At 44.8% G+C, this 17,837-nt stretch overlaps 1 protein-coding gene across 5 annotated transcripts in view; it reads right to left on the reverse strand.

Moving 5' to 3' along the window:
- TSNAX (translin associated factor X) overlaps nt 1-17,837 on the reverse strand; it is a 278,657-nt gene that overhangs the window by 240,149 nt on the left and 20,671 nt on the right. For all 5 annotated transcript variants that reach the window (XR_008891422.1, XM_056566931.1, XM_056566929.1 and 2 more), the window contains exon 2: nt 17,139-17,237. Coding sequence is in view for 4 of the 5 variants with exons in the window: in XM_056566931.1 (XP_056422906.1) it covers nt 17,139-17,237 (99 nt within the window). In the remaining variant the exon portion in view is untranslated. The remainder of the gene's footprint in view (nt 1-17,138; nt 17,238-17,837) is intronic.

Consider the following 17,837-nt stretch of genomic DNA (forward strand, 5'->3'; position numbering starts at 1 on the left):
AAAAAACATGAGAGGCTAGGTTACCCATGGGTTCCCTGTAACAGCAGAACACAACACTATGGAAAATATAAGTATTGCCGCTCCTAATTGTGCGTTGCGTGCCATATAGTGAAGAACATGAAAAGCATGCTTCTTCACGGTCACTTAAAGGGTACCTCTCATCAAAGCTTTTGATATATTTTAGATTAATGAATGTTGAATAACTTTCAAATAGCATGTTAATGAAAAATATGCTTCTTTCTATTGTATTTTTCCCAATCAGTCCTGTCAGCAAGCATTTCTGACTCATGCTGGAGTCCTAAACACTAAGAGCTGCCAGCCTGCTTTGTTCACAGCCAAACAGGCTGTGAACAAAGCAGGCTGGCAGCTCTGAGTGTTCTCCTTTGTTAACAAAGCAGACTGGCAGCTCTGAGTGTTCTCCTTTGTGAACAAAGCAGACTGGCAGCTCTTAGTGTTTAGGACTCCAGCATGAGTCTGAAATGCTTGCTGCCAGGACTGGTAGGGAGACCCCTAGTGGTCATTTCTTCAAAGTGGAAAATTAAATAGAAAGAAGCATATTTTTAATAACATGCAATTGTAAAGTTATTCTGCATACATTAACCCCTTAAGGACCAGGCCATTTTATACCTTAAGGACCGGAGCGTTTTTTGCAATTCTGACCACTGTCACTTTAAACATTAATAACTCTGGAATGCTTTTAGTTATCATTCTGATTCCGAGATTGTTTTTTCGTGACATATTCTACTTTAACATAGTGGTAAAATTTTAAGGTAACTTGCATCCTTTCTTGGTGAAAAATCCCAAAATTTGACGAAAAAATTGAAAATTTTGCATTTTTCTAACTTTGAAGCTCTCTGCTTGTAAGGAAAATGGATATTCAAAATACATTTTTTTTTTATTCACATATACAATATGTCTACTTTATGATTGCATCATAAAATTGACGAGTTTTTACTTTTGGAAGACACCAGAGGGCTTCAAAGTTCAGCAGCAATTTTCCAAATTTTCACAAAATTTTCAAACTCAATATTTTTCAGGGACCAGTTCAGGTTTGAAGTGGATTTGAAGGGTCTTCATATTAGAAATACATAATAAATGACCCCATTATAAAAACTACACCCCCCAAAGTATTCAAAATGACATTCAGTAAGTGTGTTAACCCTTTAGGTGTTTCACAGGAATAGCAGCAAAGTGAAGGAGAAAATTCAAAATCTTCATTTTTTACACTCGCATGTTCTTGTAGACCCAATTTTTTTATGTTTGCAAGGGGTAAAAGGAGAAAAATTTTACTTGTGTTTGTAGCCCAATTTCTCTCGAGTAAGCACATAAGTCATATGTCTATGTTAATTGTTCGGCGGGCGCAGTAGAGGGCTCAGAAGCGAAGGAGCGACAAGGGGATTTTGGAGAGTATATTTTTCTGAAATGGTTTTTGGGGGGCATGTTGCATTTAGGAAGCCCCTATGGTGCCAGAACAGCTAAAACCGCTCACATGCCATACCATTTTGGAAACTAGACCCCTTGAGGAACGTAACAAGGAATTAAGTGAGCCTTAATACCCCACAGGGGTTTCACAACTTTTGCAAATGTAAAAAAAAAAAAAAAAAAAAAATATCTAAAATGCTTGGTTTCCCAAAAATTTGAAATTTTTACAAAAGGGTTAAATCCGAATATACCCCCCAAAATTTGAAGCCCAATTTCTCCCGATTCAGAAAACACCCCATATGGGGGTGAAAAGTGCTCTGCTGGCGCACTACAGGTCCCAGAAGAGAAGGAGTCACATTTGGCTTTTTTGAAGCAAATTTTGCTCTGGGGGCATGCCTCATTTAGGAAGCCCCTATGGTGCCAGGACAGCAAAAAAAAAACACATGGCATACCATTTTGGAAACTAGACCCCTTGGGGAACGTAACAAGGGGTAAAGTGAACCTTAATACCCCACAGGGGTTTCACGACTTTGGCATATGCAAAAAAAAAAAGAATAAATTTTACCAAAAATGCTTGATTTCCCAAAAATTTTACATTTTTACAAAGGGTTAAAGCAGAAAATACCCACCAAAATTTGAAGCCCAATTTCTCCTGATTCAGAAAACACCCCATATGGGGGTGAAAAGTGCTCTGCTGGCGCACTACAGGTCCCAGAAGAGAAGGAGTCACATTTGGCTTTTTTGAAGCAAATTTTGCTCTGGGGGCATGCCTCTTTTAGGAAGCCCCTATGGTGCCAGGACAGCAAAAAAAAAAAACACATGGCATACCATTTTGGAAACTAGACCCCTTGGGGAACGTAACAAGGGGTAAAGTGAACCTTAATACCCCACAGGGGTTTCACGACTTTGGCATATGCAAAAAAAAAAGAATACATTTTACCAAAAAAGCTTGGTTTCCCAAACATTTTACATTTTTACAAAGGGTTAAAGCAGAAAATACCCCCCAAAATTTGAAGCCCAATTTCTCCCGATTCAGAAAACGCCCCATATGGGGGTGAAAAGTGCTCTGCTGGCGCACTACAGGTCTCAGAAGAGGAGTTACAAATTTTGCTCTGGGGACATGCCGCATTTCGGAAGCCCCTATGGTGCCAGGACAGTAAAAAAAAAAAAAAAAACATGGCATACATTTTGGAAACTAGACCCCTTGGGGAACGTAACAGTGTTACAGTGAGTACTTACACCTCACAGGTTTTTTGAAAAGTGGGCCATAAATTGAAAAATTAGATTTTTTTACAGTAAAATGCTGGGGTTACCCAATTATTAACATTTTCACAAGGGGTAATATGAGGAATTGGGTTACACATTTTGGAGGGCTTTTCCCCCTGACTATAAAAATACATCCACATATGGGGTAACGTGCTGGACGGGCGCACAACAAGGCTCAGAAGTCATAGAGGTCACTTTGTATTTGTGACCTTTGGCATATCAGTAGCTGACGGTTACATACATTCCGAGGAAAATACAAAAATGAAACACCCACATGTGGCACCATTACAGAAAGTACCCACCCTGAGGATTGGGTATAGGGGTAAAGAGGACATTTTTAATGCACAGGTGTTTCCTAAATTTATTTTCCAGGAATGGATGAAGGGTAGCTTTTGAAAATTGCAATTTTCAACCTATACTCTGCTTCATTTTTCTGGGAACAACTAACATGTGACTCCGAATTGTCGCCTGGAAATACGACAGAGCTCAGCGAGAACTCTTCGCATTTGAGGCGGATGTTTGTTACGGACCTAACAGTTACATACATTCAGAGGAAAATACAAGAAAGGAACACCCACATGTGAGCCTATTACAAACAGTACACCCCGTAAGGAAGGTGTATAGGGTGAAGTGGAGATTTGGAACAGACGGGTGTTCCCTTCATTTATTTTCCAGGAATGGATGAAGAGTACTATGGGGGGGGGGGGGGGGGGGAATAGCAATTTTAGAACTGATATGCCAATTATTTTCCCAGAATGATGACCCAGAGTACAGCCAAAAGTAAAAATGATGCCCGCCCCAAACCCTATACTCTGAATCATCATTCTGGGAAGGGGATATGTGGGGCCGTCCCTATTCTGTTACCTCAAATGCGCAACCCGCTCAGGTGGAGAGAGAGAGCGTTGCGCATTTGAGGCAACTGCAAACCTCCAATGCTGTCGACTCTGTGTCCCATGACCCATTTTTGGGGGACAAAGATATTATGAGGGGCATTGGGAAACAGGTTTTGGGTTTGATTTTTTGGGGGTAGGGTATTTTGGTATAAAATTTGGAAGATAATGTACCCTGGACTGGTACATTGGAGCCGAATTCTGGGGAATGAAATTTAGGGCAAAGGATGGAAAATTTAGTACTCCATGGAAGTGTGATACTCCCTGAAGCAGCCTATGCAGAGGCCCGGATGATCGGGGCAAGTGTCACACTGAGTGGTGGTGTCCCTCCGTCTCCCCTTCCTGTGACACACTCTGCATCTTTTCTGGGTTCGTCCCGACCTTCCAGTGTTGGGGATCACACCTGGAAAGTGTTGGCCGGGGACGATCCGGGGACCTAAAGTTCCAGAGGTGCTCTGACCCGCTCTTTGGCGATCACCATAGATGAGGGCCTTTAGAACTACCTCTTGGAACTCCAGGTATGTCCCTGTGTTGCCAGCGTTCTGGTACAGTATAAAAGAGTTGTACATGGCAACCTGTACCATGTAGACCGCAACCTTTTTATACCATACGCGTGTTTTCCGCATGGCATTATATGGCTTGAGGACTTGATCAGAAAGATCAACTCACCCCCATATACCGATTGTAGTCCAGAATACAATCGGGCTTGAGGACCGGTCCCGCGGTACCTCGCACAGGGACAGGGGTGCTGCCATTCCCATGAATTGTGGTGAGCATAAGGACATCCCTCTTGTCCTTATACTGGACCAACAACAGGTTCTCATGGGAAAAGGCACGGGACTCACCCCGGGGGATAGGAGCATGTAGGGAATGATGGGGCGGAAGGCCTCTTTGATTCTTCCGGACTGTCCCACAAGCGACCGTGGATCTGGCGGCGAGGGATGAAAAGAGAGGGATACTAGTATAAAAGTTATCCACGTAAAGGTGGTAACCTTTGTCTAGCAATAGGTGCAAAAGGCCCCAAACGATTTTCCCGCTAACACCCAGAGTGGGGGAACAATACCCATATGCAGCGCAAGGCCTCAAAAGGTCCTCATTTCGGCTGCATCGACTGGAGTCCAGCCGCCGGGTCTAGCTAAAAGTGAGCCCGGGTTAGCGGCGACGAACTGTTGGGCGTACAGATTCGTCTGTGTAACCATCAAATTAACAAAGTCGTCACTGAAAAAATTACCGAAAAAGTCCTTTTCAGTGAACCCGGCGATGTTAATTTTGATTCCTGAGTCGCCAACAAACTCAGGAATCACGGGCTCGTGGTCCGCTGGCTCAGCCCAGTCAAGTTCTCCGGTACGAGGTACCAGTGACCTTGGCAGGGGGGCTTCACTAGTATGAGCGCCAGGGGGACTCATACTAGCATGGGGCACAGGCTCAAGGACAGAGGAGGTTTGCGGCACCGCATGGCGGCGAGTTCGCCGCCTTGGTGGCTCATCATCTGAACTAGATGATAAGGAGGACGATGAAATAAGGAAGGTGGGGTCTTCATCGTCCTCTGAGATGCTTTCAGAGTCGGAGGCAATTAGGTCATATGCCTCCTCCGCCGAAAACACTCTGCGGGCCATTTCCCTACTCTAATGGGGATACGGGTATGTGTGTGTGTGGGGGGGGGAAAACTTTATTGGTGTGTGTGCTGCGTGTGGTGTGGTGCGATACTACCTCCCTAACCCACCCTAGCCTAACCTAACTAAACTAACCCGCCCTAACAGAAAAAAATATAAAATAAAAAGGGGACTTTTAAAAAAAAGGGGGACTTCTAGCGCAAAAAAAAAACCCTGCACCAAAAAAATAAGCGTTTATCTAATCAGTGGTGTGCGCACTGATTAGCGCTTGTGGCGGCAGGGGGCGCAGAAGTCAGTGGGGGGTCCAGCCACTCAGCCCAGGACAGTGGCTGGTGGCTTGTTCACAGACCCCCACACAAAAAACCCGAAAAATTAAATAAAAAAACGCTTTATCCCGAAAAAAATGCACCCGCCTGAACCAAAAAAAAAAACGCTGATCAGTGATAAATCAACGACAGCGGTGGGACAGGCTGCACACACAGGTACGGTCCGTCCACACAGTACACGCCTGCTACTGGTGGCACGGACCGCCTATGGGTGCAACAAAAAAATCCGCGTTAACCGAAAAAGGTGCCTTTACCACAAAAAAAAGCTGATCAGTGATAAATCACTGACAGCGATGAGGCACGCCGCACACACAGGTACGGTCCGGCCACACAGTACACGCCTGCTACTGGTGGCACGGACCGCCTATGGGTGCAAAAACACGCTAGAAAACCCGAAAAAAAGCGCCGGCACCACAAAAAAAAACGCTGATCAGTACTACGGGACTGATCAGCGGCGGGTGGGCTTTAACAAACGGTGGCGGACCGCTCTTTTATAACTAAGAGGGTCCGCACACACGCTTAGTGAAAAAAAAAAAAAAAAAAAAAGATCTGCGCCAAAAAAAAAGGCTGACGGCAGACCGCAGCGACCCAGCAGGGCCGGGGTCACGCAGCTAAAGGTGCTACGGACCCACGGACACCCACTGAGGTACGCCGAAAAAAAAAATTTAAAAACTATTTTTTTTTTTTAACCCTAACCTGTCCCTACCTAATCTAAAGCTATCCCTGGGATTTCTGTGCCAAGGGGCCACAGAAAGGGGGCAAGGGGCACTTTTTTTTTACTGAGGGGATGGTGGGCAGCACGGGGCTCCGTCCTGCACACCAGATCTCTGTGGAATGGTGGGCAGAACGGAGCAACGTGCTCCTAGCCCACCAGATCCCCTCCCATTACTATGTGATTGGTGTGGCCACTTTGGCCACCCAATCACAACTGTACTGAGGGGGTGGCCACAATGCCAGCCCCCAGTACAGCATGGATGGTGATTGGTGGTGTATACTACACCACCAGTCACCATCTATATCCAGGTCACAGGGTCACACGTGACCCTGATGACCTGGAACCGCTGCAGAACGCCGGTTAGTAGTTACCGGCGTCCTGCAGCGATCGCCGGTATAGGAGGTCCTCCGGACCGGTCCTCCGGCACACTGCCGGGATGTCTGCTGATAGAAATCAGCAGACATCCGGCTCCGATCCCCGCCCGGCGAGCGGCGGGGAACGGAATCGCAGCGCATCGCTCGTCTGAATTGCCGAGCGATGCGCCGCGATCGCCGACATGGGGGGTCATCATGACCCCCCTGGGCGATATGCCCCGATGCCTGCTGATCGATTTCAGCAGGCATCGGGCGCCGGCTCCGCTCCAGATGGTTGCGGGGGGCCGGCAAAACACATGACGTTCTCATACGTCATGTGTCCTTAAGGACTCGGACATGGAGACGTATGAGAACGTCATGTGTCCTTAAGGGGTTAATCTATAATATATCAAAAGTTTTTTTGATGAGAGATACCCTTTAACGTGTTCGTTTTGCGGTTACATGAAGCACTGCATGCATTGATCTTCATTCTTACAGTAGAGAAGTCATTAATTATAACTTTATGTGAAATGGGACATTTAAACTTTTTATTTATTTTTTTATTCCAATCTAAATTTAGTAAGAGTCGGGGTCGGTGCATTGTTTGCTGACTCCCGACTCCAGGTACCCAAAATTTTGTCCGACTCCGACTCCACAGCCCAGGATGGGAGTCAGGGGCCATGTGCATTTACAAAGTTCCCCGTGGTGCCAGAACAGTGGACCCCCCACATGTGACCCTATTTTGGATACTACACCCCTCACAGAATTTAATAAGGGGTGCAGTGAGTATTTACAACTCACTGTCATTTGACAGATCTTTGGAACAGTGGGCTGTGCAAATGAAAAATAAAATTTTTCATTTTCACGGATCACTGTTCCAAAAATCTGTCCGACACCTGTGGGGCATAAATGCTCACTGTACCCCTTATTACATTAGGTGAAGGGTGTAGTTTCCAAAATGGGGACACATGTGGGAGGGTGCACTGTTCTTGCACTATGGGGGCTTTGTAAACACACGTGGCCTTCAATTCCGGACAAATTTTCTCTTCAAAAGCCCAATAGCGCTCAATCTCTTCTGAGCAGAGTAGTTCGCCCGCAGAGCACTTCACATCCACACATGGGGTATGTTCTTACTCAGAAGAAATGGGGTTACAAATTTTGGGGGCTTTTTTCCTATTTTCCCTTGTGAAAATGAACAATTTACGGTAACACCAGCATTTTAGTGAAAAAGTTTTTTTATTTCTTTTTTCCAATCAACTTTTAAGAATTTTCATTAAACACCTGTGGGGTGTTCAGGCTCACTATACCCCTTGTTACGTTCCGTGAGGGGTGTAGTTTCCAAAATGGGGTCACATGTGGGTATTTTTTTTTTTTGCGTTTATGTCAGAACCGCTGTAAAATCAGCTGTGCAAATCACCAATTTAGGCCGCAAATGTACATAGAGCATTCTCACTCCTGAGCCTTGTTGTGCACCCGCAGAGCATTTTACGCCCACAAAAGGGGTATTTACGTACTCAGGAGAAATTGTGTTACAAATTTTGGGGGTCTTTTTTTCCTTTTAACGCTTCTGAAAATAAAAAGTATGGGGCAACACCAGCATGTTAGTGTAAAATTTTTTATTCTTTTACACTAACAAGCTGGTGTAGCCCCCAACTTTTCCTTTTCATAAGGGGTAAAAGGAGAAAAAGCCCCCCAAAATTTGTAGCACAATTTCTCTCGAGTACGGAAATACCCCATATGTGGCCCTAAACTGTTTCCTTGAAATACGACAGAGAGCGCCATGCGCATTTGAAGACTAAATTAGGGATTGCATAGGGGTGGACATAGGGGTATTCTACGCCAGTGATTCCCAAACAGGGTGCCTCCAGCTGTTGCTAAACTCCCAGCATGCCTGGACAGTCAGTGGCTGTCCAGAAATGCTGGAAGTTGTTGTTTTGCAACAGCTGGAGGCTCCGTTTTGGAAACACTGCCATACAATACGTTCTTAATTTTTATTTGGGGGGGACGACGACAGTGAAAGGGGTGTATATGTAGTGTTTTACCCTTTATTTTGTGTTAGTGTAGTGTTTTTAGGGTACATTAGCACTGACGTGTTACGGTGAGTTTCCCGCTAGGAGTTTGCGCTTCGGCGAAAAATTTGCTGCAGCCCAAACTTGAAGCAGATAACCTACTGTAAACCTGCCCGTGTGAATGTACCCTGTACGTTCAAATGGGGGGGGGGGGGGGTTAAACCTCCAGCTGTTTCAAAACTACATCATGTACTGAAAGACCGTGCATGCCGGAAGTTGTGCTTTTGCAACAGCTGGAGGCACACTGGTTGGAAAACCTTCAGTTAGGTTCTGTTACCTAACTCAGTATTTTCCAATCAGTGTGCCTCCAGCTGTTGCAAAACTACAACTCCCAGCATGTACTGATCACCGAAGGGCATGCTGGGAGATATATTTATGAAACAGGTGGAGGTACGCAACTACAACTCCCAGCATGCCTACACATCTGTTTGGGCATGCCGTGATTTGCAGTTTTGCAACATCTGGAGGGCTACAGTTTTAGAGAACACTGCAAAGTGATCTCCAAACTGTGGTCCTCCAGCTGTTGCAAAACTACAAATCCCTGCATGCCCAGACAGCAAACAGCTGTTTGGGCATCCTAGGAGTTTTAGTTTTGCAAGATATGGAGGGATACAGTTTAGAGACCACTGTACAGTGGTCTCAAACTGTACCCTCCAGATGTTGCTAGGCAACTCACCGACTTCCGTAGGATCCAGCCGCACGGCGTCGCCACCTGCCGATTTCCGTCGCCCGCAGCCTCCGGACGGGTAAGTGACCTTCGGCGCCGGTCCCTGTCGGTCCCTATTGTGGGTGGGCAGGATGGGGAAAACGAAAGTAACCCCCCCACCCCGCCCCCGAAACCCCCTGGCCCCCGATCTGCTATTGGTCGTCGCTTCTGGCGACCAATAGAAGGGATAGGAGGGGTGGCATCCCTGCCACCTCACTCCTATGCCTTCAGGTGGATCGTAGGTGTCTTAGACAACCGCGATCCTCCTTATATTTCGGGTCACCATAGACCCGTAATCGCGCAAATTTCAAGTGTGAATTCACTTGCGATTAACCGCGATCGCCAAAATGAGCATTTGCACGGGGTGCCTGCTGAATGATTTCAGCAGGCATCCCGGTCCGATCCCCGCCCGGCGCGTGGCGGTGCCGTAATTCTCCATGACGTACACGTACGTCATGGGTCCTTAAGTACCAGGGTGTCATGACATACGCGTACGTCAAGGGTCCTTAAGGGGTTAAGCAGAAGCATTCAAATCTAAAACCTAAATACCAAAATTATAAATGTTTTTTAACTGAATATGAAATGGTGCATTACACAAACATATTTTATATTCACACTCTGTATATAAATCAGCTGTACACTGTATTACCCATAACACATGTAATTCTAACATTTAATAGAGTTTTAGAGTTGCACATAGTTTATTCTATCGTTCCTCATGGATATTACACATCTTCACAACAACAAAATGTTCTCAAACACCATATCAGCTTTGTTTGGGTTATCTCTTAAAGGAGAACTTCAGAATATAAAAATTGTCCCCCATACTGCCGGCAGTATAAAAATTAAGACGTACATACCTTCCTTCGCTCACCCGAGGGCTCTGGTAACCGGATCCGGCCTCCGTCGTGATTCTCTTCCTGGTTGCCAAGTGGTCGGCGAGTCATACTGCACTCAGCCAATCACCGGCCGCAGCGAAGTCCCGACTTGGCCAGCAATCGGCTGAGCGGCAGTGTGAGAACGCTTCAGGACACAATTCTTCTCTACACCAGCACCTGCTGCCAGGGCCGAAAACGTCACACTGCCGCTCAGTCTATTGCCGGCCGAGTCGGGACTTCACTGCGGCCGGTGACTGGCTGAGCGCAGTATGACTCGCCGTCCACCGGCAACAAGGAAGAGGATCGCGGCGGAGACCAGAGCCGGTTACCGGAGGCCCGGGGAGCGGAGGAAGGTATGTACATCTTTATTTTTTTTTACTGCCAGCAGTATGGGGGGACAATTTTAATATTCTGGAGTTCTCCTTTAAAGTCCTAGCTACATATGCCCTTCATACTTCAGACGTTACCTATAAACGATATGGTGGTGTTAGTTGTTATGAGGTCAAATTATCCTCTTATTTAACCACTTGATGTCCATGGACTATGTCCATGTTGGTAGGGAGTAGTCATGCCCAGGGGCATATGTCACATTCATCTTCTCTTTCCCATTACTTAAAGTTAAAGGCCTCTCATATCTAGTAACGTACTAATTCTTAATTGATTGTGATCATTTTGCAATGTGGATGAAAAAAGATACTTTCTAAACACCTAATAGAAGTGAAGGGTATAAAAATATATCATTATACATACCACCCCCAGTCAGCCGGGTTTGCATATTACACCATCATCGGTGAAGAAAGAATGAAAAATCAACATGAATACACCCCTCGCATTGCAAGAGGGTTCCTACAACATGTTCCTGATATATCTTTTTTTAACCCCTTAAGGACCAATACAAGAAAACCTGTACGCCCCTGAAAGACCAAGCCTGTTTTTTAAAATCGGGCATGTCTGTCTTTATTAGAGAATAACTCTGGTAACCTTTTGCCAATCACGATAATTCTAAAGTTTTTTTGTCACAAGTTGTCCTTCATGTACATCGTAAAAGTAAGGCTGTTTTCACACTATAAAATTCACCCGTTTTTAAGATCCGCTTGATGTTCCGTTATGAAAACCCTGAAAATCGGCCATTAAACGTCCCTTAGAAAATCCCATACGTCCGTTAGAAAATGCATTTATAGTCTATGGGATTTTTACATTATCCGTTTTAATCCGTTATAGTCCGTTATTAATAACGTACGTTATTTTGTGACGGGAGAATGAACGGAAGAAATAGTGCATGCACTATTTCTCCCGTTACTATCTTCTGTCACAAAATAACGTTCGTTATTAATAACGGACTATAACGGATTAAAACGGATAATGTAAAAATCCCATAGACTATAAAGGGATTTTCTAACGGACGTATGGGATTTTCTAACGGACGTTTAATGGCCGATTTTCAGGGTTTTCATAACGGAACATCAAACTGATCTTTAAAACTGATAAATTTTATAGTGTGAAAGCAGCCTAAGCCGATATCATTTGTAGCTTATTTTTTTAACAATGTAAAAAATCATGACTTTTTTTAAATTACGATTTTTTGCTATTTTAACACTAATAGGTTGCATATATTTTTACTAGCTGACCAAATAGTTTATGTAACTCATACTTTCAGATGTCTACTTTATTTTGACAGCATTTTTATTGTTTATTAGAAGCCTAACAATTGAACTTGGAACTTAGAAAATTTTGAAAATGTGAAAAGTACATCTTTTTTTTATGTGCTATGCAAGGTTTGCAGAAATTTGAAGGTGGGGAACACCTCATAGGAACACCTCCCCCCCCCCCTCAAATGACCCCATTTTAAAAACTAGACTCCTCAAGGTATTCGCTAGGGGGTACAGTGAGTATTTTAACACCATAGTTATTTGGCAGGAATTATCACAAAGTCAGTGTTAAAAATTCGAAATTTGCATTTTTTCCACAAATGCATCATTTGTGGGGCATATTTTTTGTACATCACTTCTGATATTGCAAGAAATGCAGCCTATATTTTATTAAGCTGCTCGGCCAGTGTTTGGAAATACCCCCACTTAGGCCATATTTGTTTCCTTGGCCGCGTGGTAAGACCCAGAAGGAGAGGAGCGCCATTTGGCTTTCAGGGCATCATTTTAGGCCGAATGGATTATAGGCCGCACTTCATGGCTGCACAGGGTTATAGCTGCCAGAACCATACACACAATACATACCACAAGTGACCCCATTTTGGAAACTACACCCCTCAAGGAACGTAACAAGTGGTACAGTGAGCCTTAACACCTCACAGGTGTTTGACGACTTTTTGTTAAAGTTAGATGTGTAAATGAAAAAAAAAAAAATTTCACTAAAATGCTGTTTTTCCTCAAATTTTACAAGGGGTAATAGGAGAAAATTACCCACAAAATTTGTTACCCCATTTCTTCTGAGTATGGAACTACCCCATATGTGTATTTAAAGTGCTTTGCGGACGAACTACAATGCTCAGAAGAGAAGGAGCACCATTTAACTTTTGGAGAGAGAATTCTATTGGAATAGAAGTCGGGGGCCATGTCCATTTACAAAGCCCCCATGGTGCCAGAACAGTGGACCACCCCCTCCATGTGACCCCATTTTGGAAACTACACCCCTCACAGAATTTAATAAGGAGTGCAGTGAGCATTTACACCCCACTGGCGTTTGACAGATCTTTGGAACAGTGGGCTGTGCAAATTAAAAATTTAATTTTTCATTTTCACGCACCACTGATCCAAAAATCTGTCATACACCTGTGGGGTGTACATGCTCACTGTACCCCTTATAACATTCTGTGAGGGGTGTAGTTTCCAAAATGGGGTCAAATGTGGGGGGGGCACTGTTCTGGCACTATGGGGGCTTTGTAAACACACATGGCCTTCAATTTCGTACACATTCTCTCTCCAAAATCCCAATGGCGCTCTTCTGAGCATTGTAGTTCGCCCGCAGAGCACTTTACATCCACATGTGGGGTATGTTCTTACTCAGAAGAAATGGGGTTACAAATTTTGGGTGGCTTAATTCCTATTCTCCCTTGTGAAAATGAAAAATTTTCGGTAACACCAGTATTTTAGTGGAAATTTTTTTTTTTTTTCTCATTTTCACATCCAACTTGAACGAAAATTCGTCAAACACCTGTGGGGTGTTAAGGCTCACTATAACCCTTGTTACATTCCATGAGGGGTGTAGTTTCCAAAATGGGGGTCACATGTGGGTATTTATTGTTTTGCGTTTATGTCAGAACCGCTGTAAAATCAGCCACCCCTGTGCAAATCACCAATTTAGGCCTCAAATGTACATGCACTCTCCCTCCTGAGCCTTGTTGTGCGTCTGCAGAACATTTTATGCCCACATATGGGGTATTTCTGTACTCAGGAGACATTTTTTTTTTCTTTTTACAGCTTGTGAAAATTAAAAGTATGGGGCAACACCAGCATGTTAGTGTAAAAAAATTAATTTTTTTTACACTAACATGCTGGTGTAGACCCCAACTTTACCTTTTCATAAGGGGTAAAAGGAGAAAAAGACCCCCAAAATTTGTAATACAATTTCTCCTGAGTACGGAAATACCCCATGTGTGGCCCTAAACTATTTCCTTGAAATATGGCAGGGCTCCAAAGCGAGAAAACGCCATGCGCATTTGAGGCCTATTTTGGGGATTTGCATCTACCATCAAAATACCCTACGGCAGTGTTTCCCAAACAGGGTGTCTCCAGCTGTTGCAAAACTCCCAGCATGCCTTGACAGTCAGTGGCTGTCCGGCAATGCTGGGAGGAGTTGTTTTTCAACAGCTGGAGGCTCCTTTTTGGAAACAGTGCCGTAGAAGACATTTTTTTTTTTTTTTATTGGGGGGGGAGGGGGGGCTGTGTAGGGGTATATTTATATGTAATGTTTTACTTTTTATATTGTGTAGGTGTAGTGTTTTTAGGGTACATTCACACGGTTGGGTTTACAGTGAGTTTCTTGCTGGTAGTTTGAGCTACGGCGGAAAATTTGCTGCATCTCAAACTTGCAGCACAAAATTCACTGTAAACCCGCCCGCGTGAATGTACCCTGTACATTCACATGGGGTGGGGGGGGGGGGCCCAATGCTCCAGCTGTTGTAAAACTACAACTCCCAGCATGCACTGACAGACCATAAATGCTGGGTGTTGTAGTCATGCAACAGTTGGAGGCACATTGGTTGCGCAACACAGAGTTTGTTATTTAACTCAGTGTTTTGCAACTAGTGTGCCTCCAGCTGTTGCAAAACTAGAACTCCCAGCATGTACACAGTCTCTCAGTGCATGCTGGGAGTTGTATTTTTGACACAGCTGGAGGCCCACTGGTTGCGAAACACTGAGTTAGGACACAAACTCAGTTTCACAACCAATGTGTAATTGCAAAACTGCAACATTCAGCATGCATTGACAGCCTAAGGGCATGCTGAGAGTTGTAGTTTTGCAACAGCTGGAGGCACACAGCTACAACTCCCAGCATGCCCTTTGGTAGTCTGTGCATGCTGGGAGTTGTAGTTATGCAACAGCTGGATGCACACTTTTTCATAGAAAAAGTGTGCCTCCAGCTGTTGCATAACTACAACTCCCAGCATGCACAGACTACCAAAGGGCATGCTGGGAGTTGCAGTTGGAACTCCAGCTGTTGTAAAACTACAACTCCCAGCATGCCCTTTGGCTGTGCATGCTGTGAGTTGTTGCTAAGCAACAGCAGGAGGTGAACAGGCTTCACTTCCTACTGTATCCTACCGCCTGCACCGCCGGGACCATCAGCGCTGCTGCCGCCGGGACAATCGCCGCCTCTCTTGAGGGGACCCCCTGTTGGACCAGGGCAAAGGTAGGAGACCCCTGCCGGTGCAGATCTCCGCCCAGAATCAGTAATTGATCGGTCGTTTCGACCGATCAATCATGTGATCGTGAGGCGGCACCTGTGCCACCTCACTCCTGCTGGGTCCTTAAGGGGTTAATGCTTTGGAATACTTAGTATTCCAAAGCATTGCAGATATATGCTGCCTGCTAGTTTTACACTAGCAGGCAGCTTATCAGGACGTGCCCCTGGCACGTTCTGACAGGCCATAACCAGGGCAGACCTGGGGGTCCTTGTAAAGACCCCCGGCTGCCCAGGTAAGCAGCATCACCCCGCAATAGTTGCGGGGTGCTACAGGAGAGAGACAGAGGGAGCCCCTCCCTCTGTCAAAACTCCTTACAGCTCACGGTCGCTTCCGACCGCAGCTGTAAGGGTTAAACTTCCGGGAACGAAGTTGTCTTCGGTCCCGGCAGTGCGGTAGGTCCCCGCCCGCTGGGGATCACACAGCACCCCGCTATCGTGCTGCGGGGTGCTGCAGGGGTGACAGAGGGAGCTCCCTCCCTCTGCCCTAATACTTACAGCCAGCGGTCACTTCCGACCGCGCCTGTAAGGGTTAAACTGTAAGGACCACTCAGATTGCTACCGGGACGAGGACAAGTGACCCTCAGTGTCACCCGATTGTCCCCGCTGTTTAGGAGCGGTGACAGTTACAACCAAGGACGAGTATAGACGTCCTGGTGCCGGAACGCCCGCCAAACAGCACGTCTATACTCGTCCTTGGTCGTTATCGGGTTAAATAAAAAAATGTATAAAGCACCTTCCGGCTCTGTGTGAAAATTAAATTCTAAGTAATTTATTACAGAAAGGTGTCAACTTTGTTGCAAGAAAGGGACAGTCATTATGGAATAAGCTGTCTCCAAGGGATTTAAAAAAAAAAAAAAAGGACAGTGGCAATATGTGGTTACGTACTGTGGGATGCTACAAGTGTTCAGGTTCCAGGTGTAATTTATGTGCACGTATGTTAAAAACTGGTACGTTTAAATCTTCAGACAATGGTAAGAGTTTCTCAATAAAATCCTTCATTAATTGTGATACTACTTAGGTAGTTTATCTTACAACTTGCAAAGTGTGCAATGTTCAATATGTGGGGTGTACTACCCGAAAATTAAAAAGACTGATTTATGAACACTTGCATCATTCAGACAGTGCATTTGCTTCCTCCCGTTCTGTTTCTGGTCTCACCAGACACATCAAAGAAGTACATAATGGTGATCCCTCCAGCATTGATAGGCATTGAACGTGTCCACCCCCCCCCCCCCCCACGAAAAGGAGGGGATTGGTCACGAGTGCTTTTTTTGAGAGAGGCGTTCTGAATTTTGTGCCTCGATACACGCTCCCCAGCGGGTATGAATTACAGAAGTGATCTATGATTTATTAGTTATTTTTCTTTTTTGTTTATCGGCTTCTGTACTATGTATGTATTTTGTTTAGTCTGTATATTCACCATTCCAGCATTTTGTATATAGTTTTGGTTATTTAGTATACTTATTGTAATGGTGCTATATGACTGTTCAGATTGGATTTCTATATTCCCAGGTCTATGAGCCAACACCCATTGGAATAGCTATATGACTGTGTTCAGATTGGATTTCAGTATTCCCTGGTCTATGAGCCAAAACATATTGTAATAGCCACCTGTTGGTTTGTTGCCCCTCCACCAGGGGAACCTGTGTTTCCAGAGTAAGGGGTGAAGCTCAAGTTGAAGTTTGGCAAGCTTTACCATTAGTATATAAGTGTCAAGCATGGCAGTGGCATTTGAGCCATGAATTAGAACCCATAGGGTTTGAAAAGCGTTTTACTGCACTTTTCACTTTTGTGTTGTTTTTCCATGTTGGGATTTTAATATGAAGCCTATAGTACCCTGTTTTGCTGCCCACTGCTTGAACTGAGGATATGGCTCAGCGTCTCCTCCTGTGCTCCCTGCTATGAAGTTTTCCCAGTCAAGAACATGAATTTGGTGAGCCGGAGTTTCCTTTGTTTTTCTTTGTAATAAAAGGTACTTACATTTAAAGGTTGCAACCACAGATAAGTCAGAATTGCTTTGTTTGCCGTCTTTCTTCTGAGTTTCTAACTCAAGAGCAGGATTTGTTAATTCCATAGATCCTAATAGCAAAAAAAAAAATTAAATAGTTATTCAGCTCATTATTTCTGCTGCCGGTGAAACTGTTGACAACCACTTATCTGATCCCGTTCCTTCCTCTGGTTCTCCCTATAGCTTCTGTTACAGACTTGGAGCATGGGGGGAGCTTCCTGACGTCACCGCTGCGGCTCCTCTGCTGGGTCCAGCTGCTAGCAAACAGCAGCAGTAATGTCAGGAATCTCCAATTCGGCCTAGGAACGGAAGATATGGGAGAAGATAGCAGGAGAATGGGAGCATCGAACGGGATCAGATAAGTATGGTTGTCATCAGTGTCACCTGCACTACCTTTCTAGATGAACAGGTTGGTGCAGGTGACACTGATGACAGATTTTTTTTAACATCTAAGTCTTATTGTAGAGGGAGAAGTGTAGAAGCCATGCATCTCTTCTCTGGTTTCGCTGAAGTCATAAAACGTGATTAAGTTATTGGCTTAACTCTACAACCTCTTCCACAAGCAGGTGGCACTGCACAAAATAAAAGAAGCCAGCCACTCAACCGAAGCCTGTAGAAAATTTTGGATGGGGTACATACCAAACAGTGTTATCTGCAAAATAGCTAAATCA

The sequence above is a fragment of the Hyla sarda genome, chromosome 3 (assembly GCF_029499605.1).
Source record: "Hyla sarda isolate aHylSar1 chromosome 3, aHylSar1.hap1, whole genome shotgun sequence".
NCBI classification, from domain to species: domain Eukaryota; kingdom Metazoa; phylum Chordata; class Amphibia; order Anura; family Hylidae; genus Hyla; species Hyla sarda.